Raw genomic sequence first — 26,083 nt, forward strand, 5'->3', positions numbered from 1 at the left:
ATAGAATAGAATAAAACTTTATTTTATATAATTTAAGTGGCCCGCCAAGTGCAAGCAGTAGTATTTTACATATATGTCTTAGGTATCAAAAAGATCTAATGTAAAGTAAATGGGGCTCAGTTCAGACATGAACTGGCTCACGCGAAAGCTATGTATTACGTTTAAATGACAGGGATACGAGGTGGGGCCATTCGCTTGGAGAGTGGTTTTCCTCTTTCGTGTCTACACACATAATCAATTTCACCAGTACGCAGACCAGGCAACATAGGATTATGGTGGTTCGGCTTATCATATCTGTCCCCGGGTTGCGTAAGACCCGGAATTTGCTGATCTTTTAGCTTCCGGAGCATGTCTTCATGGAGGTCTCTAGCACGTATGTACCATGGGTCTTCATCAAGCATCTCCCAAATGATTTCTGAACTCGTGTTACGCGGAAAATTAGCAGCTGTTTTCAATGCCATGCGGTATTGTCTCTCTAATTCAGTCAACCTAGATTTACTCACCCTAGGGTAGAGTTGAACTATGCCATAATCTATTATTGGTAACAGAGTCGCTTTTATTACTTTTATTTTTGTCTCCAGCGAGACCTTACTATACCATCCTATAATTGGCGCCAGCATACCGCGAACCTGTTTAACCTTTTTAACTGTGTTTTTTACATGTTCTTTCATGAGTAATCTTTGGTCAAGGTGTACTCACAAGATATTTAATACTCGATTTGATTGGCAAGTTCTCATGTTGGAGGCGTATGGTCCGACTGTATTTTCGTTTGTTAGTGAACATGGCGCAGTCCGTTTTACTGACGTTGCACTTCAAACCCCATTCCTTATAATAATTGATCACCGTTTTGGCAGCCCATGCTGCACGTCGCGATGCAGTATCTGGACGACAAGCTTCATTGAGAATGCATAAATCATCAGCATACTGTGATAACGTTAAGCCAGCTATGTTATTCTTGGGTATATCGCTCACATATATATTAAATAAGATTGGTCCCAGAATGGAGCCTTGTGGAACACCATGTGGAACTGGTATTGTTCTTCCGTACAACGTGCGAAGTTTGCCACGCACTTCTCGGCCGGAAAGGTAATTCTCAATTAATTTTATTAGATTATTTGCCATTCCAGCTTCAAACAGTTTCTTACTTAGCCCCGCGTGATTAATCGAATCAAACGCTTTACTAAGATCAGTCGAGACCATGGCTACGCTGTTTCCCTGAGCCAGAGCGTCGGTAATCACTTTGCCAGTGCGTAAGATTTGGGTACCCGTTCCTTTACTTTTTGTGAAGCCATGTTGATATTCTGGAATGAGTTCTAGTCGATTAACTTCAGACAGAATTCGCCTGTACATGATCCTCTCGCAGAGTTTACCCATGATACTTAGTAACGTAATGGGACGATACGAAGCAGCCTCGGTATGGGACTTGCCCGGTTTATGCAGAAAAATACAGTCACCTAGCTTCCATCTCTTTGGATAATAGCCCGTGTGTAAAGTATAGTTTATAATGCATGCCAAGCCGTTGTGGTACGCAGGACCAGCAAGTTTCAATGTATCTGCCCTTAATTGATCGGGACCTGGCGCTTTCTTGTTTTTGAAGAGGCGAAGAGCTCGTACTACCTCCTCCACGTCAGTATGCGGTAGTGGTTAGTATGGTGTAAATATTTCAGAGTTTTTGTGATCTTTATCTATATTCGCTTCCTTAACAACTGCTGTATCGACCAACGTGTTAACTGTATCTTCTTCTGTCAACATTCCTGGCAGGTCAGGAAGACGCTGTGGCTTAGCTTTAAGTGAACGTTGAATTTTCAGAGACAGAACATTTTAGAGAAGTTATCGACGGGGCTTTCAATGACGGTATTCCATTGAAGCTCTCGATATTCTTGTAGTGCTCTTTTCAGAATGTTTTTAGCAGTATTGTATATACGACGTAAAATATGTCCTGGCGGTGCATTTTTTGCTTTTAGTTTACTGCGGTTGCGATGTAGTATCATATACTGGATGTTCATCGGTAGTTCTTCTCTCCGCTTTGTCTCTCGCAGAGGTGCCATTTCATCTAATGCCCCAGTCAGTATTTCTTCCATTTTATTGACATATGAGGCAGCTTCAGCATCTGTACTTGGTTCTGGAAGTGGTAGATTAGCTTCAATAATGTTTTGAAATTTGATTCGGGACTCTTTAGATTCAGTTTAAAAAAAAAAAATTTAAATTTAAACTGTTTATTATAAATAAATTTTACAATATTTTTTTATGTACTTAACCTAATCTACACTATAATAGATTATTAGCTAAGTGAGAGGTTTTCTTTTAGTTACATCATTGACGTTATTATTACTATATTTTAATCTAATTTATATAACATAATGTGTATCTATTTTATATTTACTTTTGACTTAACTACTTTATCAGTTCATGCAGTACTTTTTTAACATTAGTTTCAGCTTATGAGGCTTATCTTCTAAGTTATCTATTATATGTCTAGGAAGACTATTTAGGATGTGTGGCAAATAACTCGACCAGACTCTTTGCCCATAAAAGTTGTTACTACTTGGTATATTGAAATGTTTTTTATTTATCAGTACTCTAAGGTTATTTGGCCTATCATACCTATTCAGACTTCCCAGTTTATGTCTATATTCTAATATTATCGCTAGCTTCACTTTATCATATACATTCATTATTTTACAATGCTGAAATAACTTTTCATAATTATGTTTATATTTATATTTGATTTTTAGCGGTACAATGGATTTAAGGATTCTTACCTGTAGGTTATATATTCTTTGTAGGTGAGTTTTGTGGGTTCTACCATAGCTAGATATCCCATAATTTATTACGGAGTCAGCCATCATAGCCATGTATATTAGGCGGAGTGTATTATACGGCATTTTGTTTTTAAGTATTGTTAGATTACTGAATACGGCTCTTAGTCTCTTACATACATGGTCAATGTGCGGACTCCAGTTAAATTTATTATCTATAATTAATCCAAGGTATGTATGCTGTTCTACTATATCTAGGGGCTCACAGTTGCAACTCGAACCTGATCCATGCAAACAAGAGTGTTTGTGTGCTATGATTTTGGGTACTATGTCAGTTTTGATGTAGGGTGACCTTATATGTAGTATTTTGGTTTTTTGGTAATTGATGGTTAATCCTGCATCATGGGACCATTTGCATAATACATCAAATTCGCGCTGCATCCTGCGTTGTGCCTTTAAGATGTCTGTATCAGCTGTTACTAAACAAGTATCATCAGCAAATTGGTACACAGCGGCCTCCCTGAATATGTTGCACATATCGTTGACATAAATTAAGTACTCGGTTGGTCCGATTATCGAGCCCTGCGCTGTGCCTTGGTTAGACTGCAGCAGCTCGCTTTGTTCTCCTGCAATACTAACCGTATTGTACCTATTTGTGTGATAGCTTTTTATCAATTTCAGAGCCGGCCCCTGTATACCACTTTGCTGTAATTTTTTATATAATTTATTCAGATTTAGGGTATCAAATGCTTTACTGTGATATTCCGCATGGTTCGTCTAAGTTGGATATGTTCGGACGTTTCTATGTCTACCTCTAATTGCCATGGATAATGATCCGATGAGATAGAATCAAGCTGTTTAGTTCGATAAGTTAATTCCATAGCCTCCTGTGTAACTAGTGCAACATTGAGTATTCCGTCTCCTCGGTGACATGGACGCGATGGTAAGTTGGTATGCACTAGCTTTGCCTCTCTATTGTTAATGGCATGTCTTACTAAGTTACCAGCTGCCTGTGTTTGAGTATGTCCAAGTTCCTGCATCCTTAAATTCAAATCTCCAACATTAATTGAAGTAGTGTTATCTTCCAGTAATGCTTACCAATCTGCTCGGATTTGATTAAAGCGTAGATGTGGATTATACAGACCACGTATAATTATACCGCCATTTAATGTTTCCAACCTAATGGCCACACCCTCTATACACCTGTCTACGTCTTCCACTCCTGGGATTACCGTAGTAAGATTCCAGCGAAGGAAGACCTTGATTTATATACATAGCCGTAACAAGATGAGCTGCCCTGGCATCATAGATCTTATTGAAACCCAGTATATTATATTTGCTTTTAGTGAAGTCAATTTTACACTCATTTAATATTATAATATCCGGTTCATGTTTTAGCGCCAACTGTTTAAGTTCAATATATTTGTTTCGAAGACCTTGAATATTACAGTGCACAATTCTCAAGCACTGTTTTCTTTTTCGAAGCACGTTGGGCAACTTATCCATTAATGAGTTCCAACACAAAATCAAGAATCGTTTCTGCGGGATATCCCTTTGCTTGTAAACTCTTCATGAGATCCTTAGCCTTGGAGAGTAAATCAGATGAAATATTGACTTTACTTTCTTCCCTTTCGCCAGATTTACTCATGGTATCAGGGTTGTTTATTATTCCGGCTGTGACTGCTACGTAACTAGCGCCATTCTTTGTAACCTTAGAATTGTTTACATAATCACGTTTACGTGGTTGCTGTTTCGCCTGCTGGATATTTTTAGCGAATGCCTGACGCCTGTTCTTTTTTTTTTCAAATTGTACTGGTAACATGGTAACTCCAGGTTTAACCACAGTTAACCCCGGGTTAGTGAATGGTGCAACTGGCCCTTACAAATTTGTCAATGATCATTATTCGTCATCGTACGTACAGTTCAATTTAGTTCTTTTAACGGTTTTTTTTTAACTATTCTAAGACGGAAAATCGATCTCACTCTCGTGAGATGAGATGTCATTTAGTTATTGATATTATGTCCTAACGTGCGCGTTCATGGCATGAGTGGCAATGTTCTACTTAATTGAGACGCAAAAGCCCATATCTTGGTATGGTACAGTCAGCCAAGAAAGTGGTCTATCATCTGATTAATAGAGTCGAAAAGTGGTAGACCACTTTCTTCGCTGACCGTACCTATGATGTTAATTTGTGATGTCGCACGCGTCTGTCCGTCTCGCGACGCTGGCATGGGATTGTAATTCGAACCGTTTCCGGCGCTCGCGTCTCTACTGTTCACGTATCCTATCGAACGCGTCGCTACGGCCGTGCCAGTATAGGTTGAACACTGGTTAGGCATTGCTGTAACCAATGCTGAAGTCAAGTTATGCTGGCAGCCACACAGGGGCAATGTTTTCTAAATTAGATAGGTGAGCGATCATTTTGAAAGGCAGCTCGGTGCAATAGGCCTCATATTTTATAGCCATATTTCGCAACATGGACATAAGGGTACACCTGGTACTGGTATTCTCGGGTAATGATAAGTGTCTGTTTCGTTAAATACATTTATAAGAGGACTACATTTTGCTGTGAATAAAGTCGTGATTCATTAATTTTTGCTCGTGACTGTCCTTAATATAGGTTGAAAACGGATTTCGATTACAATTATTGCAGAATCGGGTACCTAAATATATTTTGCCGAATACACATGTAAAGGAAGGGCAATGCCAAAAGGAACTGCTATAAATTTCGCAGTGTGGGTGTGTAGTTACGTTATGTCTACCTAGTGTTCCATCCACCCACCGCGTACCTTCACTCCTACTAAAAGTACTAAACCCATTATGATGAATAAGAACTACATATAAGGAGTCTATCAATTATTTTTGTAGTCTGGTTGCATATTTTAACAGACTTCCAAAAGTCTATACCTACTACAGAAAACCAGGGTTTTAAATATTTTACATGTTAGAAGAAATGACATAATTGTCACACAAGAATATGTTTTCGACTGTCATATCCATATAGTGTAGTAAATAAAGGTAGTGGACCCCGCAGTAATTCCTCAGCCAGAAAAAACTTTACAATATGATAAAGTATCAATAAATAAATTGCTACTCTTTCGAATAGACTGAGCTCTGCAGCTTTTGCAGTGAGCAAAATCCGTCAGTTAACTGATGTGAAAACAGCTCGATTAGTATATTTTAGTTACTTCCATAGCATTATGGCATATGGTATTTTACTGTGGGGCGGTGCTTCAGAGATAAATACCATTTTTGTTCTGCAGAAGAGGGCTATTCGAGCAATATACAAAATGAACCATAGAGACTCACTTAGAGATAAATTTAAGGAAATTGACATAATGACAGTGCACTGTCAATACATTTATGAGAATATTCTGTACGTACATAAAAATATTGTAAATTTTAGGAAAAATTGTGAAATTCATAATATTAATACTAGAAATAAACATAAGCTCGCAGTGCCCTTCACTCGGCTCCATAAAATTAAAAAATCATTCATGGGTAATTGTGTAAGATTTTATAATAAACTTCCAAACCATATTACTGAATTATCTATTAATAAATTTAAGAATTATGTAAAGCGTAAACTTATTTCTAAAGCTTATTATACCACACAAGACTACATGAATGATATTACAACGTGGGATTAATTGTTATTCGAAATGATGATTTATTTATTAGGTATATTTGATTATTGATGAGGAAATGGATATTCCGATGTAATACTATCTACTTCTTTTGTCACTTATGCTTTTTTTTTGACATTTAGATTTTATTCTAGAAATTCTAGACTAGTATTTTTTTATACAATCTTTTTAATGTTTGACGATCCTTTTGTGAAATTTTTAGTGTTAAATTTGATATGTATAATAATCCAATTTTATTATGGAATAATATTAACATCAATAAATTGCTCTGATAATTAGATTAAGATTAATTACGATTCATAAGAGCTTGTTGCTAGGCCTACATGAATAAAGTAAATTTTGTTTGTTTGTTTGTTTGTTTAAAAAGTATTGTATAAATATCCAAAGAATAATAATAATAGTATTTAAGTAAATACCTAAAGTCTTAAATCGTTAATATCTTTTTACGGAAAAATGCTCCGTTCAAACTTTCGTCTTCACCGGAAATATTCATGTAACGTATTGCAACCAGTGTTGGCCGTAATGGTTAATTCTAATTAACAATTAATCAATTGCATTAACCATTAATTCCGCAATTAATAAATTGCATTACGCATCAATATAATTAAAATTAGTTAGAATTGAATTTTGAGACGTTTAATTACATTGATTGTCAATCTGCATTAACGTTTAATGGAATTAAATAATTTTTTTCATAAACTAATAATTAATGTTACTTTTGCTTGGAACTATGAAAATTATAAATAAAAATAACCATTACAAGCTTCAGTGAATTATCAGATCGTGATACATATTTTAACATGAGACTCTACACTATATGTTTCTATACACTCATTATAGGTGTATTCCTATTTGTCCCTGCCATATGTGAGTTGGAGACAAATGGGAAACGGGGACAAATGGGATTTATATGCAGAACCTATTCCATCTGTTCCAGGTGGGAACAAATGGGAAAACATCAGAAAATGATGTGTTCCCATTTGTTCCCACCTTATTGGTGTGGAGACAAATGGGAAACGGGGACAAATGGGATTTATATGCAGCGTCTATTCCATCTGTTTCAGGTGGGAAAAAATGGGAAAATATGGGAAAATATTGTGTTCACATTTGTCTCCACACCAATAAGGTGGGGACAAATGGGAATGTTTTATATGAATGAATATGAACGGCGGGGAACAAAAGGGATACACCCGATATTAGTGTTCCCATTTGTCTCCGCTCCAATGAGATGGGGAAAAATGAAAATATTTGTATGCAGCGTCTTTTCCCATGTTTCTATACACTCATTATAGGTGTATTCCTAATTGTCCCTGCCATATGTGAGTTTGAGACAAATGGGAAACGGGGACAAATGGGATTTATATGCACAGCCTATTCCATCTGTTCCAGGTGGGAACAAATGGGCAAACATCAGAAAATGATGTGTTCCCATTTGTCCCCCCCTTATTGGTGTGGAGACAAATGGGAAACGGGAACAAATGGGGTTTATATGCAGCGTCTATTCTATCTGTTCTAGGTGGGAACAAATGGGAAAACATCGGAAAATGATGTGTTCCCATTTGTCTCCACACCAATATGGTGGGGACAAATGAGAAATATTTATATGCAGTCTTTTCCTATATGTTCCCCGCGGGGACAAATGGGAATACACCCATTATTGGTTATAATGGGTGCATTATTGGTGTATTCCCACTTGTCCCCTATCCACGTGTCCTACGCCATACATGAGAAGGGACAAATGGGAATACATCATTTTCCGATGTTTTCCCATTTGTTCCCGATTCGCGTGACCTACGCCATGCATGAAGCTGGGACAAATGGGAATGTTTTATACGAATGAATATGAACGGCGGGGAACAAAAGGGATACACCCGATATTAGTGTTCCCATTTGTCTCCGCTCCAATGAGATGGGGAAAAATGGAAATATTTCTGTGCAGCTTCTTTTCCCATATGTTTCTATACACTCATTGTAGGTGTATTCCTATTTGTCCCTGCCATATGTGAGTTGGAGACAAATGGGAAACGGACAAATGGGATTTATATGCAGAGCCTATTCCATCTGTTCCAGGTGGGAACAAATGAGAAAACATCTGAAAATGATGTGTTCCCATTTGTCCCCACCTTATTGGTGTAAAGACAAATGGGAAATGGGACAAATGGGATTTATATGCAGCGTCTATTCCATCTGTTCCAGGTGGGAAAAAATGGGAAAATGATGTGTTCCCATTTGTCCCTTCTCATGTATGGCGTAGGACACGTGGATAGGGGACAAGTGGGAATACGCCAATAATGCACCCATTATAACCAATAATGAGTGTATTCCCATTTGTCCCCACCTTATTGGTGTGGAGACAAATGGGAACACATCATTTTCCGATGTTTTCCCATTTGTTCCCACCTGGAACAGATGGAAGAGACGTTGCATATAAATACCATTTGTCCCCGTTTCCCATTTGTCTCTACACCAATAAGGTGGGGACAAATGGGAACACATCATTTTCTGATGTTTTCCCATTTGTTCCCAACTGGAACAGATGGAATAGGCTCTGCATATAAATCCCATTTGTCCCCGTTTCCCATTTCTCTCCAACTCACATATGGCAGGGACAAATAGGAATACACCTATAATGAGTGTATATAAACATGGGAAAAGACGCTGCATATAAATATTTTAATTTTTCCCTATCTCATTGGAGCGGAGCCAAATGGGAACACTAATATCGGGTGTATCCCTTTTGTTCCCCGCCGTTCATATTCATTCATATAAAACATTCCCATTTGTCCCCACCTTATTGGTGTGGAGACAAATGTGAACACATCATTTTACCATGTTTTCCCATTTTTTCCCACCTGGAACAGATGGAATAGACGCTGCATATAAATCCCATTTACCCCGTTTCCCATTTGTCTCCACACCAATAAGGTGGGAACAAATGGGAACACATCATTTTCTGATGTTTTCCCATTTGTTCCCACCTGGAACAGATGGAATAGGCTCTGCATATAAATCCCATTTGCCCCCGTTTCCCATTTGTCTCCAACTCACATATGGCAGGGACAAATAGGAATGCACCTATAATGAGTGTATAGAAACATATGGGAAAAGACGCTGCATAGAAATATTTCCATTTTTCCCCATCTCATTGGAGCGGAGACATATGGGAACACTAATATCGGGTGTATCCCTTTTGTACCCCGCCGTTCATATTCATTCACATAAAACATTCCCATTTGTCCCAGCTTCATGCATGGCGTAGGTCCCGCGAATCGGGGACAAATGGGAATACACCAATAAGCACCCATTATTACCAATAATTACCAATAATGGGTGAATTCCCATTTGTCTTCGCGGGGAACATATGGGAAAACCCTGCATAAAAATACAGAGACAAAAATTACGATGTTTATTCTTGTTAATTGTTAATTATCAATCACATTTTTAATTTTCATTCAAAATTGATTTAATTTTTAATGGTTTGTAAAGCAATAACCATTAATTCTTTTTAATTGTTAGTGGTTCGAAATAAATTAATATTAATGCAAATTGATGATCAATGCAATTGATAATTAATTTTCCTTCAATGGTTAATGGTTAATGGCAATTAACCTTTTCAATGGTTAATTTTTAATGGTCAATTGCATTAACGTTCGGCCAACACTGATTGCAACAATATATGAAATAACAAAAAAAAATATCCCAGCAGAAATACCAATAACTTAATTGGTAAAAAAAATTTGGACGGAGGAATTACTCGGTTAAATATATAAACAGATTTGTATTTTTACGTATAAATACCTAACTTAGGAGTGTTTTTAGGGTTCCGTACCTCAAAAGGAAAAAAACGGAACCCTTTTATAGGATCACTCGTGCGTCTGTCTGTCTGTTTGTCACGGCCTATTTTCTCGGAAACTACTGGACCAATTAAGTTAAAATTTGGTACGCGTATGTAAATTAGTAACCCAAAGATGGACATATTTTTTTATAATTTTAAAATACATAGGTTCGAAGTTATTTAAGAAAATACAAATAGCCAAAACATTACCATTCCTCCTGTATCTCCGAAACTACTGGGTCTAAATTTTTTAAAAAAATACACAAAATAGTTCTTTACCTATAGATGACAGGAAAACCTATTAGAAATGTGCAGTCAAGCGTGAGTCGGAATTATGTACGGAACCCTAAAAACGCGAGTCAGACTCGCAGTTGGCCGGTTTTTTTTTTATATAAATTATATGTTAGTTTCAGCTCATACTTTACAATAACCAAGCAAAATTTCATCGACTGAGGAATTAATGCATGGGTCTCCATACAACAACTTGCTTCGTTTACTACACTACATAGTCATCATGATACTACGTCATACAAAAGACGGTAGATATACTTACTTAAAGATTTAATGAAGGTGGCTGCAACAGTGTTGTTGCCAAATCTAGGACAGGCTTTGGCAATCTTTACTTTAAAATTACAAAATTGAGTGCCGGCTAATGGCTAAGTTAGAGAATGCTATTTAAAATGTACCTAATGTAAAGCAATTAAGTACCTATCAAACTTAATACATGTCTGTTGATAAATTGACGTTAACATAAGTGTCATCAACAACAGCTGATAGTCTCGTCATAACGTAATACCTATGTATTTATTGTCTTATATCTTTGCATGTCTGACAACTAATAGAAGTCTGGCTAGCCAAAAACTGTTGACAGATATTTCGTTGTTGTATCACCAATTGTCTATGATTAAAAAAAAGCTAAAAGTCAGTTGTCAATTTATGTCATTCATTCAAATTGTCTGCGGTTTATAAGGGGTTTATTTTAAATAATATTAATAATGTCTATACTGAGTGAGGTTCGCAAACTATTATTTAAGCTCGTAAATAATTACGACAATGTGCGAAGTCGACGTGTAGCGTTGTACCTATAACGAAAAACTGCAATGTTTACAACTCCTAAACAAATGTAAACAAATCAGGAGGTTGGTGCTCTATAAATATTTTGATACTTAGCATTTAGCATATTTGGCATAGTATTTATGTATTTTTTTGATGATGGATTAATATTACGGTATCATCGAGCTAGGTCTTGTTTACACTACTTACTATTCATTTTTCGCCTTGTTACAATGGTATATGGTGAGAAAGTGTTAAGAGCCAACGGGAGTGGTCATTTCTCCATACAAACGTACTCCTCGTTTTCCTCCGTGGTTTTTGAAGCTAGAGCAATGATTTTTTCAACACAGATTAATATTGTCAATATCTGTGTCGGACCGTTTTGCTTTTTTTGATATTTTTGTTTTTTAAGGCGCTAGAGCCCTTCAAAAATGGCCAAAATGGCCTAATTGACTATGCCGCAATGAGAGGCGTGGCATTCAAAACTGATATCAATTAGCCAAAAAAGCAAAACGGTCCGACACAGATAATTTCATAATCATTTAGATTTCCAAATTTGGTTACGATTGGTTAAGTTTTAGGAGGAGGAAACAGAGGAGTACGAAACCTCGATTTTTGAGATTTTTACGCAGGATTTTTCGCCTTGTCCTTATCGCACTACTTTTAGGTGCCGCTTCCGTTAGCGAGATGGGTATATTTGCCTAAAATATTTAAAACTCAGCTCCTGTTTCGTCTTAACATATGTGTTTATCGTTGACTGTACTTTACATAGTGGTAGAAATTATTTGAGCTTACTTTGAGTGCACGTCAACGTGCCTATATTTAAGATAAGAGAGATAAGAGATCTTTATTTGCATACCATAGTACAGATGTTATATACATGGACCCTGGAAAGGGTGTAGCAAAAATTGATGGTTCACAATTTCACAGTTTTGGTTATTATTACTACTGACTTATACTTAGCTTAGACTTATATTTACCTAACTTATATCCTTAGGTACCTTACGCGTGCACAGAAAATCAAAAATATTGTCTAGTATCAAAACTATAATTCCTACTACACAAAGTGTGAAGCCCAAGATTTTTTGAATTTCCCGCCAAACATTTGTGTAATATTTCAGTAGCCAGACTCTAGCGATGTTATGCGCCTCACGACTGAATTGTCAAGCAAGTCGAAGGGTCGTTTTCTGTTCGGTCGTCTTTCAAAAATGTTATAAAATCTACAAATTATAACTTTACAGGTGTAAAAAAGGAACATTGATGCCATTGACGCTGGGTTGAACAATGATTAGTGGTCTTTTATTTAGCGGTTTAGAGTCCCCAAATTAGTATTAAAGTAGAAAATAAACCAACGCGCTTCATTCTGCGATTAAAATTTCGACCTATATGACGACCAGTCTTCGTAATCTTCTTATGACTTATTCGATACGATTTATCGACATATCTGTAAGATTGTGTAGAGCAGCCTTAAAGAAAAGCAATTCAGGTGTTCATTTACAAGCGGCTCGTGAGAAACTTTCCTCACGTCGGTACCTTCTGGTCTTTGATCAATCAAGTCGCTTCATCGATCAGCCCGCGCCTATCATTAATTTCATTGTTTATTATTGGCGCACCGGTTTATTACATCTTGTTTTACTCCTTAACATCTCTCGCAAAGAGGCAACTTTATTTCTCGATCATTTTCCTCGATGTCTGTAATTTGATTCGATTCCGATGCGTATAAAATTACATTTCTCGAGTCTTGATTTGAAAGTTGTAGTTTTCAAGTTGAGTCAATTGACACTTTGTCTTTATTGCTTGGTAATTGCCGATAATTATAGGGTTCTATTCCTTGTGGATTTCACACTGGTGGTAAGCAGAGCAATGCACAACCACAGAATAGAAGTCGATAAAAGTGATTACATATCTATTTTTTAAATTACCCGCCTTTACGACTACTCTCTACGTCTAAGTATTTATTTTGTACTTACCTAATAGAGTTTCAATGCTTTCTGTCAATTAGGACCATATTTGAAGCAGTTTTTCTTTACCCTGATACCATCTGGTTTATAAAAAACCTCAGACAGGGATAATCATCATCTTCCTGGCGTTATTCCGGCTTTCAGCCATGGCTCATCGGAGCCAGGGGTCCGCGTGGTAACTGATTGCCAAAATTTGGCGTAGGCACTAGTTTTTACGAAAGCGACTGCCATCTAATCTCCCAACCCAGCATACCTTCTGCTTTAGACCTAGCCTAGTAGGGGGACCCCTGTAATTTAACTCGTATGAGAAATTAGGCATAATGTGTTTTAATCTCGTCTCTATTCATCTTTTTTATATGCAATAAAGACATTTTTATTTTATCTGTATTTTATCTGTCCTATTACAGCTGTCAGAGGAGGTGACGCGGAAGCAGAGCGAGTACCAGAAGTGCCTGGAGTCGTACAAGCAGATGCGCGCCAAGTTCGAGGAGAACTACCTAAAATGTAAGTGTAAGTTAGACGACATTACTTATGCTTTACTGATACTTAGTGCATGGTAATGAATGAGAAAGCACACGTACATAAGCATATGATAATGAAAATTAACCTTAGTAGATTAGATAGGTAATTATATATAAGTCTCGTGCAATTTTCTTTCGAGATACTCCACTTTAGCTTTCAAGTAGGAGAAAATGTATCTACAGTACTCTACATGAATATTTCAGAAGTGTATGAAAGCGGGGTAATTTGATCGACAGTCACTTGCAAATCTCATCGTGCACCCAATACTTACCGAGTGTATTATCCGGACTAGCGACGTGCAACGTACTCGTACACCGGCTTTCTTTACCACTTCTCAATCATCTCTTCTATTTTAATTGGCCATTATTATCTATAACTCGTATAGTAGACAAAGACATTAATTTTACATTGCGTGGTAAATAATTAGGATAATTTTATGATAAAACCTTATATTACGTACGTTCGAAGTCAAGTTGACGTTGGAAGTATATTTTATTAGATGTTTTTTTGCCCAACATTTATAATTTATAACCTAATTAATTGGCTTAATAGGAACAAAAAAAAGGACCTGTGTCTAAAACTATATGCCTGAGCTTGTAGTGACCGCTAACGCTAATCAAGTTTTGTTAATGATTTAGATACCGAGGAATCATTTTAAAAACCCGTTCAGTGTTCTTTTTAAAATCTGTCCATAAATTAATGCATCTTGATAGATGCATTAACTTGTCGCTTAAAATGTAAAACTATCTCATACGACACAAGCCTTATTGAGCTTACAGGTCGATCTTTGTAAAAATTGTCCTATAATATCTATTCATTTACTCGTATAGCTTGTCCGGCGATTTCCAAGATTAAGTTCGCCATAGATTTACTATGGCGCACTCACGGCGCACTTGATCTTATTAGGTTGTTGCATAATTCTTTTCCCACTTTGGAATAAAACTATTTTTTTTTGTAATAATTATTTATTGAAACAATTAATCGACAATATAATCACCATCATTATCTAGAACATGTAACCATCTGTTAGGCAAAGTTTCAATACCCTTAGACCAGAGTGAAAGTGGCTGAGAGACAAAGAAGTTGGTAAGGTCATTTTTTAGGTCGCCGGAATTTTCGAATTTCTTTTTACGAAGATGCTGTTTCAAAGCCCGAAAAAGATGATAGGCGAAAGGTGCTAGATCAGGAATATAAGGTGGATGAGGTATTGTTGTCCAACCGAGCTCCTTTAGAAATTTACAGGTCATTTTCGCCGTATGTGGTCTTGCATTATCATGAAGTAATGATACTTCGAGTCGTTTTGGCTTTTTTTCTTAACAGCGTTCGCCAACTTCTGTAGTTGATTCACGTAGGCTTCGGCATTGATAGTCTGATGGTCGTCCAGTAACTTCCACAACAACATTCCTTGCGAATCCCAGAAAACTGACAGGAGAAGTTTCTGGCCATGCGGACTGCTTTTCGGCTGTGTTGGTGGCCGTTTATCGGAAGGCATCCAAAAGGCTTTTCGTGTAACGTTCTCGTACAAGACCCAGGACTCGTCTCCAGTGAAGATCGACTCCAGGAAGCTCTTTCTTTGGGGGCGCAACAGCAGACTTTCACAAATGTTGACTCGTAATGCACGTTGAGCATCGGTCAAAGCAATGAGGCGTCCATCTTGACAAAACTTTACGGTAACCCATCGACTGCAGATGGTGATCTATGGTACTGTAGTGATATTTAAAAGTTTTCTACAGACTACACCTAATCTATATAGAAAATTGTTGAAGCATACGTATTTTTTTTTCTATTGGCACTGAGAAATAGATGCAACACGAATATTTCGGGCTATTATATAAAACGATTTTTTTTGCAACTTCTTGATCGGTATAGTCGTATCGGTATCATAAGAGTGTATTCTTTTTGAGACATGTTTACAGATTAAATGTCAAAAAAATCAGAAAATTTATTTCGCTGGTTTTGGAGGTATCAAGATATTTAATTTTGTATGTCCGGATGTTCTCCTCTACAGGTCGCAATTCTTAACCGATTCTCGTGAAATTTTGTAACCGAATTCTATGATTCGATAATTTTTTTTTGTCGAGCCGGTTTTTGAAAATTTTTCAAAATGGAAAAGTTGTGATAGCTCGCGCTTAAACAAATAGTCGTATCGGTATTATAAGAGTGTATTCTTTTTAAGACATGTTTACAGATTAAATGGCCAAAAATTCAGAAATTTTATTTCGCTGGTTTTGGAGGTATTAAGATATTTAGTTTTTACTTGAGAATGAGTAGCTAAATTTCGTCACCTCAATGTAAGAACTAACATGGTGTATTTTGCAAATGTTCGCTTTTTTTGTTTGCACGGAAGGTCTGGGTTCGATCCCCAGTAATTACTTAAATTTTTGTATTTTTTTACACTCAAATTTCATATCAATTATTGTTTTTAATTTTATTTTTTTATTAAAAAAAATTAAAAACTTCGTATTTTTAGAGCACCGTACAAAACTTTGTTCACGGTGCTCTTATGGGATCACTTCGGTCTAGCAAATCGGTTAAATGCGTTTTTCTCAAAGACCGTTTGATGTAGGTACCTAAAATTTGGAATAGTTATGGCAAGTACCATCACTAACACTGTATAAGTCAAAACTGCTTATTTATTTATCAAGCGCGGGCTAAGCGTATTGTAAGCAGGTTCGCTAGATAAGGTTTTAATTGTCAAATTAGATTCTCTAAATTCTTCTAAACAACGGCGCCATACATTTACTCAGTTTTAAGCTCTGCTCGCGAGGTCTACAGCTCACAGAGCCACTAGTTTTTAATGATGTGGCTTGATATTTGACATTAAATATGTGCACAATCCAGGTCCAACGAGCCGCGGTGGTCGCAAGCTGGACGAGACGCGGGACAAGTACGGCAAAGCGTGTCGGAGGCTGCACCGGGCGCACAACGAGTACGTGCTGCTCCTGGCCGAGGCCACGGAGTGCGAGCGTGCGCTGCGGACGGCCGCGCTGCCCGCGCTGCTCGACCTGCAGCGGCGGCAGGGCGAGGCCACCGCCACCTCCTGGTCAGTACAGTGTAACATGTAGCGTGTCGGAGGCTGCACCTGGCGCACAACGAGTACGTGCTGCTCCTGGCCGAGGCCACGGAGTGCGAGCGTGCGCTGCGGACGGCCGCGCTGCCCGCGCTGCTCGACCTGCAGCGGCGGCAGGGCGAGGCCACCGCCACCTCCTGGTCAGTACAGTGTAACATGTAGCGTGTCGGAGGCTGCACCTGGCGCACAACGAGTACGTGCTGCTCCTGGCCGAGGCCACGGAGTGCGAGCGTGCGCTGCGGACGGCCGCGCTGCCCGCGCTGCTCGACCTGCAGCGGCGGCAGGGCGAGGCCACCGCCACCTCCTGGTCAGTACAGTGTAACATGTAGCGTGTCGGCGGCTGCACCGGGCGCACAACGAGTACGTGCTGCTTCTGGCCGAGGCCACGGAGTGCGAGCGCGCGCTGCGGACGGCCGCGCTGCCCGCGCTGCTCGACCTGCAGCGGCGGCAGGGCGAGGCCACCGCCACCTCCTGGTCAGTACACCAGTATATTATGTACCTAGGTGGTGGTAGGTAGGTGGCGCGTCAAACGCTACTCCACCCTCTGGCAGCTCCACTTTTCTCTTCTCCTCGCGGCTCGTGGCGGCGGCGGCGGGGGTTTTTTTTTACCTACCTTACTACCTACTCACTATAAGCAAAGCGAGATTTGTATAAATATTAAATAAATCAGCCATCGACTCATCAATGAATATTGCATAATAAATGCAACTGTTTGTTGTATTACAGAAACAAATATGTATAATCAATCTTCAGTAACGTGACACTATCGATGTGAAATAATTTACGGAATAGTTATAGTAGAGCTAATAACTTGAACTGTGAACTCATCTGCTTAAAAAAGCAGTCTATTATTAGGCTGGTGGAATGAAAAAAGTAAGGGCCATATCACACCGGAACACAACGGCGACCAGCAAAAAGTATACTCTATGAAGGGTATATCTCACCTGTGTGGTGTTCGCTTGATTGCGCAGCTGTATAGTAGTTTAGTAGTGTATAGGTACAATCGCCTGCGCTCGCGGTGTGCCACTTTTAGGGCGATACTTGTTTGAACGCCTTGCAGGTAGCCGCTCGGTTGCAAGGTTTAAGGCAAATTATTCTTAACTGGAGCACCGCAAGCGCAGTAGGCGATTGTACATTTTGTTGGTGGTCGGCGACTAGTTGCGCCACCGCGGTGTTCCGATATTGTGTGTTGAGATTATGGCCCTTAACCTGAAATTACCTCGACTATATATTTCTTGTCAACAGGAAGAACATCCTTCTGGAGGTGGTGCAGCGGTCGGACTTCAACACGGACAAGTTCCGGGAGATCCAGAGTAAGGTGGACTCCACCGTGCAGAACCTCAAGCCCCACGAGGAGTACAAGGAGTTCATTGAGAAGTACAAGTCAGTACGTAGGGTTACCTACTCGTAACTTAATCACACAGCTATCATGTTATTTACATAACCTGCAGTCGGATGCCAACACGGACTAGTTTCGAGAGATCCGAGATCCAGTGCAAGGTGGACTCCACTGTACAGAACCTCAAGCCCCACAAGTACTAGGAGTTCATAGAAAAGTTACATATTATTTTGATCATTTAATTATCATTGTGGTTATGATATGATTCCAAATTTAATTTGTTTTGCATGACATGGGTGATGGTCGTTAAATTATGAGCAGGAAAAGGCCCTGTTAGGTATTTTATGATTCTATTAACTGAGAATACGAATGGTTTTTATTAATAAAATTCAGAAAACAATAGGCAGAATAAATGAATTACTTACTAATACGATGGTTCCACAAACAGATACATGCGTGTTGTTTTAAAAAATGACAATAAATATTTTTGATGAATTGCTAAATTGTTTCAGATCACCCCCTTCAACGCCAGTATCGTTCACGTTCGACGAGAGTCTAGTGGAGGACACGAGCGGCAAGCTGCAGCCCAACCAACTGACAGTGGACAACCTTACCGTAGAGTGGCTTAAGGAGAAGCTGACGGAACTTGAGGGCACCCTGCAAGACAACCGCGAGAAACAGGCACAGCTGGTGCCGGAGGCCAATGGAGTCTGCAAGAACAACAACACCAGTCTCACCAACGGCGTCAATGGGATCGACAGGTAGGACTATAGTGGCTGTGTGGGCTGTAGACATCCGGACGGTGCAGTAGGAGAAACTGACGGAACTCGAGGGCGCGCTGCAGGATAACCGCGAGAAGCAGGCGCAGCTGGTGCCGGCGGCCAACAGCGTCTGCAAGAACAAAAACACCAGCCTCGCCAACGGCGTCAATGGGATCGACAGGTAGGACTAGTTGCTGTGTGGGCTGTAGACAACCGGACGGTGCACTAGGAGAAACTGACGGAACAGGAGGGCGCGCCGCAGGATAACCGCGAGAAGCAGGCACGACTAGAGATGGGTAACTACCCGGGTAAATACCCGAAAGCGGGTATTTACCCGGTAAATACCCGATATTTACCTACCCGCGGGTAAATACGCGGGTATTTTCGTTTTTCTTTTAAATTTAATGAGTTTAATGGTATGTGAGTATAAATAAGATTAATTTAAGTATTTTTTTATAATGTTACATAAAATGTATGTTCAAACTAATTACGAAAAGGTTGCTATGAGGTGAAGTTCGATTTTAATATATCAGTACAATTATGAAAATCGTGTAAAATTATTCCCTGGCTTCCGGAAATGTTTTAAAACGCTTTTAATATACATTAGAAAGATGAAAATAAAGACTACTTATGAATGATCATAAAAAAAAATTGTGCAGTATCACAACTTGGGAAGCTCATAAGTCAAATACAGTTAGTTTTAGGACAAAAATGTATATAACCTTTTTTGTAGAAAATTATGTCTACTTTAGTTTGTACATACAACACTTTTCGATATTAATGACAAATTCCAAGAAATATGAAAAAGTTCTATTTTATCCCCCTCCCCCCAACCACACCCCCCGCCGACCGAAGTTGGAATGTGTATTATCAACGTATAAGTACGATAATTTACTCAAATCTAAAAAAAATAATCTTATGACGGCCTTTTTTTAATATTTATCAAAATTGCACTAAAAATTCCTTAGTTACAACTGCAGGTTTCACTAAACCATTTCATTTTAAATGACACACAATAATTACAACCATTAACTCGGTTTATTTCTCCACTTTTACACAAATCGACATGTGCAACAAGAAATGAATCTACCCGTCCATTTGGGTAGATACGGGTAAATACCGGGTAGATGGGTATTTACCTGGGTGGGTAAATTGGGTAAATACCCGCGACCCATCTCTAGGCACGACGTGTCGGACGCCAATGGCGTCTGCAAGAACAGCACCAGCCTCAGGCTCACCAACGGTGACAATGGCATTGACATGTATGATAATAAACCTTGCAGTTCTTCAATTAAGGTCAATTATGCAACGACATTTCTGTGGGCAAATAAATATTCGGTAGGTAAATTGATTACATATTTTTCTTGCACGTTTTTTGAATACATATGATGTAGGTATATTTTGGGGATTTACGCATTACTAAAATTGGTTGTTGGTTGATTTGTTTTTTACTTGTTTTACCTTATTTAAAATGCATTTTTCCCCACTTTAAGTTAAAATAAAAGTATAAACGAACATTAAGGATACCTAACATACCTACATTATTATAAAATTACGAGTATATTTCCTGATACTCATTCGGCGGTAGCATAACTTTGATCACATAAATATGTGATCAGCATAATTATAACTCTTACATTATTTTGTTTGCTGATGATATTTATCTTTATGTACCTACTACCTAACTATATAGCTTACATTGCAAGTGCATTGTGTTGAAATAGTGTTCAGTGCGCATTGCTGGCTTATTATGATCGTTATTATGTACCTACCTATGTATTACACAAAAAAGCCTGTGCGTCACAGAAATCGGATATTCATACGACTTGATGTATGGAAAACACAGTGGAATGGGGTAAACACACAATACTTGTTTAGGTCGCGCGATAACGTTACGGAAGTCTAGCCTAAATTAGTACCTTGCCGAGAAGAAATAAACAAGTACACATAATACAGATTGTGAGAAACTAATTGTAGGCTAAACACGTATTTACTACTTACGGAAGTTATGGATACTCAATGTTAGCGGACATTTTTATCAGCATGATTATCTTTGATAGTTAAAAAAGTACACACTTCGTAGGTACAATATACCTACTAACTACATATGTCTAGTTTGCACAGAGTACAGATATGTAGTGCATGATTATTTTCTATCGTATTTTCACGGAAACGTACGAATGTGTCTTGCTACTTCAGTCAGTCTACTCAGTCTCTGTACAAAAAATACTGAAGTTGACTGAAGTAGCATGACAAATACGAACGTTTTCGAGAAAATACGATGGAAAACACTACACCTGGAAGCTACCTAAAATAATTTACAGCAAATGAATCAATATAGCGGTGTTATAAATGTTATAATATAATATGTAATATATGCTCATCCAGCCCTACCTATATTTACTTTTATCTTCTTATTGTGCTAGTACGTTATATAAGCTTTTATTAGTGTAAGGAAATTGTAAAATAAAATGTATTCTAAATATATATTGAAGTTAATTATACATAAAAAAAAATATATGTATACGATGTGTCTCCCTAACAGTACAGTACTGTATCGTTACTATTGTTCTAGGCATTCCCCTCCGCCGATCCCGGCGACGGCGTCCGAGCCGGTGAAACTGTTGGAGCTGCGGATGGCCGAGCGCAAGTGCGCCAAGCAGGCAGAGATGATTAGGTAAGTACCACACTCAGTTGGTACGCTACAACCTCCATTCATTGACGTAACGTGACGTAGATTCGTAAAAACGGCGGTAGCAAGTCGCATTTTTATCGCCTGTCACCATGCCTGTCACGTTCTAACAAGTATCTAAGTGCGAAAGTGACGGGCATAGTGATAGGCGATAAAAATGGAACCATGCTGCGCCCGCAGCCGTAATTTGGTTTAGCTAACATTTTTAGCGATCGTGCGGACCAACAAATTCTCCAACTTCATAAAATTCTAGAGAGAGAGAGCCTTGGTTCGTGGTCTTTGATTCTTGGATCTAAATTGTACCGTAAAACGCAAGGTAATACCCCAAGATTAAGAATACTCTTCACACAACTTACTCTGTGTGTCATGCATGTTCCTTAGAAACCGATAAGAGGTGCATACCTACCTAAAATCAACGTGTTTAACTTTTGATTGTTTCCATGAAATTATGTAGTTGTTAGTAGTCACCCGTTACATTAATACATAGTCATAAGAACCGACTATTTCGTTACCAGACAGGCCGCTAAGGTCAGGTGTATAGTGTTCATAAACATTTACAATTTGGCAGTTATCCTGCGAGTAATATATTATGTTATCATGTGTGTTTTCCAACAGGTCTGCGCTGGCGGAGCTGGGGTGCGAGGAGGCGCCGAGCGGCTGCCCCGACCTGTCGGCCGAGACGGTGGGCGTCGACAGCCTGGACGGCAGCTCGACCGACCACCAGGTCAGTATACTGCTGGTTCAGATAAGCGTGAATATTCAGTGTAAAGTGTCATTCTATGGAACTTGCTAACTATGTAACCAAAAGTCACTAGTAAATTCGTCATTCTTTGACAATTTCCATATGGCGGTTTGTTTACATAGTTAGCATGTTCCATAGAATGACACTTTACCGTATACTGTACTGTACTGTATACTTAAGGGTGGTATTCGATCTGTCCAATATCTCGGTCCAATGTGTATTTGCGTCTTACATTTTGCTTAATGAGAGAGTGAGATGCATAGTTTGGCGAACAAGTTTCTTCAGAACTGCCTCTTCTCAACTAAATTAAACCATGTAATATTTTGGGAAATTGGTATCTTGGGAATCTGATGATACTTTGTCAATATAATATTTCTTTGTAATACACAATGTTTTCAGAATAATTGAGACTTGAGGGTTAATCAGGTACGGATCCAAGATTCATTCTCCGAGATCGTGAATTTCATTAATATGTATTTTATTAAATTATTTAATATTGTCTATAATCGAAATTTTTAACTCTGCTAACTAATAACGTCATAACAAGCCATAGTATCATTCTAAAGTGTTTATGAACCTGTTATACATACACTTGAATGAAATGGTGTTTGTGAAGTAGATCTACATTTAGCCACTGTATTTTATGAATCATGGTTTAATTCTTGAAATCTACGCGTTGTTAATTCAGGCTGCAGAATAACATTCGTACATCGGAAATTGCGCGTAAGATGTTTTGTTTAGCGGAGCTACGTGAGTTATGAGTTTTTTTAGTTATCATATGTGAACGCATACAAACAAACACATGATTAAGATAACAAACTGGTATCTGGCAGCAACTAACAAGTTAACCTTCTGATTTCCGGTAAAATATTAGAGTTCGCCAACTAAAATCTACATCTACAAACGTCTGCAGTAACCGTTACGTTAATACCTACGTTTTTGTAAGTATTCCTTATTGAGCTCACAATTAAGAGTTTCCTTATGTTAAGTAGTTAAGCCATCGGTACCCAAAACAAACAAGCCTCTGCTTAATAAGGACACTAAAAGGTAATTGAATTCAGGAGCGTTCCTCGATCGGGTCGAAAACGTCCACCGAGGCGCTGCGCCTGCGGCTGCACTCCATAATCCCGCCGCGACCCTTCTTCCGGATGTTCGCGCGCCCCTTCCGGCGCAAGTCCGTGCCCTCCAGCCCGGCCCTCCCCCCCAAAACCTACCGCAGCAGCAGCGAGGGGCCCGCCGACTCGGTAACCGACGGGACCCGCCGCAAGAAACGGCTCGGAGTCCTTAAGAGACGTTTGACCAAACGCATGGACGTGTATGTGCATTGTCGTGTAAACCAAGGCATCTTCAAGAAGAGAAGGAGGCGAAAACGTAGTTGTCCTAACGGTGTGGTGAGTGTGCGAGCCTAACACTGAAGATCACTCGCACGGGTGGCTTCTCCTCCGGCGGCCGGGACGATGCGGTGGTTGCCCTCGATCCATTGAAACTGTACAAAGACAAGTCACGCGCTCTCGCACGCTGATCGATGGTCGAAGGTCGCCGCGGCGTCGTCCGCCGGCGCCTGCAGGCGAACGCCATCACGCAAGGCATGGGCTTTCGCAGGATGCATGAGGCTTATTTTTACACGCGTCAAAATGTATACGACAACGTACAAACACACGAGTTCGTCAGCGACGTTCTAACTATAGACGCGCCGTGCGCGAGCGTGCGAACTTCGCTCGGGATAGCTTTCAAATGAAATTAAAATAGCACCGCCTCGCTCCAAAACTCAGTTTCAAAATCAAGGTAAAGCGAACTTGCGACGTTCTTCGAACGTTTCCCTGTTTACGTGATGTCTAAACGCGTTTCAGTCGGTAGTTTTACATCAACCGCATCCTGTTTCTCTCGGTTGCTGTCTGGTGATTATGTAGAGATAATAATAAAGTGATAATATAATTATCTATCGCCGTGATGGATGATCCGTTTTCGATGTACATAACCCGCTCGGAGTTGCCGCCGCCGGTGGTGGTGCCGCGGCGTAAGAAGCGTTTGAAAAAACTGCAAGAATTACAACAGTTACAAGAATTGCAACAGCTACACGACTTACAGCAGTTGCAGGAGTTACAGCAGCTACAAGAATTACAAGTTGAAGAAGAATTCGTACGTCCGATTTCTGTATCGTTGTTGTTGGAATGTTGTGTTTGCATGTAATTTGAAATCAATCGTTCGTTTTTGTTTTCGTTACAAGTACACTTAACGCGTGCTGTTTCGTTGTGAGAACTAATTGAATGACTTGGCTCTGCGATATTCATTATTAGGGGAATAAATAACCTAACACTTGACCCAATTTACGTATTATTAGAAAGAAGCGTCACATCGACCCACTTAATTCTTTAGTGGTGAGTCATATGGGTAAACCAAGGAAAGTTTTGGTTTTGGGTCATAATCTAATGATGTTTTGTCATGTCATTTTATCTTACCGGCAGGGTCAAGTGCACTAACCCTTTCTATGAAATACCTAGTTAATTACTTACAATTAATGTGAGAAAAAGGGTGTCATTAGGTTTATTTATATACTTAGGGAGCTGAACACTGATCACTAGCGTGCTGAGTGATGTATGCCTGTTGTATTGCAGGCGTATATCTGTGACAATGTACGGTAACTTCGGAAGCATGCGCATACCTAGTTACTTGTTATCGCTTTATTATAATATATGTAAGTATGTTTAATGAACATCTATTAAGTATACTCGAGGAAGCACATCGTGTTCAAATCAGGTCCAAAACATAGCAGGTCCACATTGCTAAAGATGCTTTATTTTTCTTAACCAATGCTTGTAGTCATGTGCAGTGGGATTGGCAGGTGGGCACGCTGGAGGCGGAGCGGTCGCTGGTGGAGCAGGAGTGGTTCCACGGCGTGCTGCCGCGCGAGGAGGTGGTGCGGCTGCTGCGCGCCGACGGCGACTACCTCGTGCGCGAGACCACGCGCAACCACGCCCGGCAACTAGTGCTGTCCGTCTGCTGGGGGCAGCACAAGCACTTCATCGTGCAGACCACGCCGGAGGTACGTCATCGTGGTATACTGGTAGTGGAGAGACCGTGCGCAATCTGCGTGGCAGTTGGTGCTGTACGTGTACTGGGGCCAGCACAATCACGTGCACGCCTCGCCAGAAGAATCCATTTACAAAAGTTTAAAAATAAATTTCCGAAATCAACTATCAGAAACCACTTTACACTTCCAGTCACTTCTGAACCGAAAAGAATCAAATCAACTATTTATTTTATTTTATGTCTTCGCCCGTCTGAAAAAAGTGAGATGTGTACTACACAAGTACGCAAAAATACTTGATTATATGGTTGTACTGAAATATCGAATATATACTGTACCCTTGTTGAAACGCTCCTTGTTACAAATGTTTGAATGATTATTTATACCCTATAAGTAGAGTTGCGTTTGTTCCAGGGTCACTACAGGTTCGAGGGCGCGGCGTTCCCGTCGGTGGCGGAGCTGATCGCGTGGCAGCGCACCAGCGGCGTGCCCGTCACCGCGCGCTCCGGCGCGCTGCTGCGCCGCGCCGTGCCGCGCGAGACCTGGGAGCTCAACAACGACGACGTGCAGCTGCTGGACAAGATCGGACGGGTAAGGCCACTTGCACCATTCACTAACCCGGGGGTTAACCGGTTAAACCTGGAGTTGCCATGGTTACCAGTACAATTTGACA

General features: G+C 39.6%; 1 protein-coding gene across 5 annotated transcripts in view; it reads left to right on the plus strand.

Moving 5' to 3' along the window:
• LOC134806003 (tyrosine-protein kinase Fer) overlaps positions 1-26,083 on the plus strand; it is a 69,533-nt gene that overhangs the window by 39,375 nt on the left and 4,075 nt on the right. The window contains exons 3-11 of one of the 5 annotated variants that reach the window (XM_063779191.1): positions 13,664-13,760; positions 16,620-16,821; positions 18,094-18,231; positions 18,700-18,948; positions 21,524-21,625; positions 22,256-22,364; positions 23,444-23,626; positions 25,225-25,425; positions 25,825-26,001. In XM_063779191.1, coding sequence (XP_063635261.1) covers positions 13,664-13,760; positions 16,620-16,821; positions 18,094-18,231; positions 18,700-18,948; positions 21,524-21,625; positions 22,256-22,364; positions 23,444-23,626; positions 25,225-25,425; positions 25,825-26,001 — 1,458 coding nt within the window. The other 4 variants (XM_063779193.1, XM_063779188.1, XM_063779190.1 and 1 more) reach the window with 4 other exon arrangements.

Source organism: Cydia splendana, chromosome 2 (genome assembly GCF_910591565.1).
Source record: "Cydia splendana chromosome 2, ilCydSple1.2, whole genome shotgun sequence".
Taxonomy (NCBI): domain Eukaryota; kingdom Metazoa; phylum Arthropoda; class Insecta; order Lepidoptera; family Tortricidae; genus Cydia; species Cydia splendana.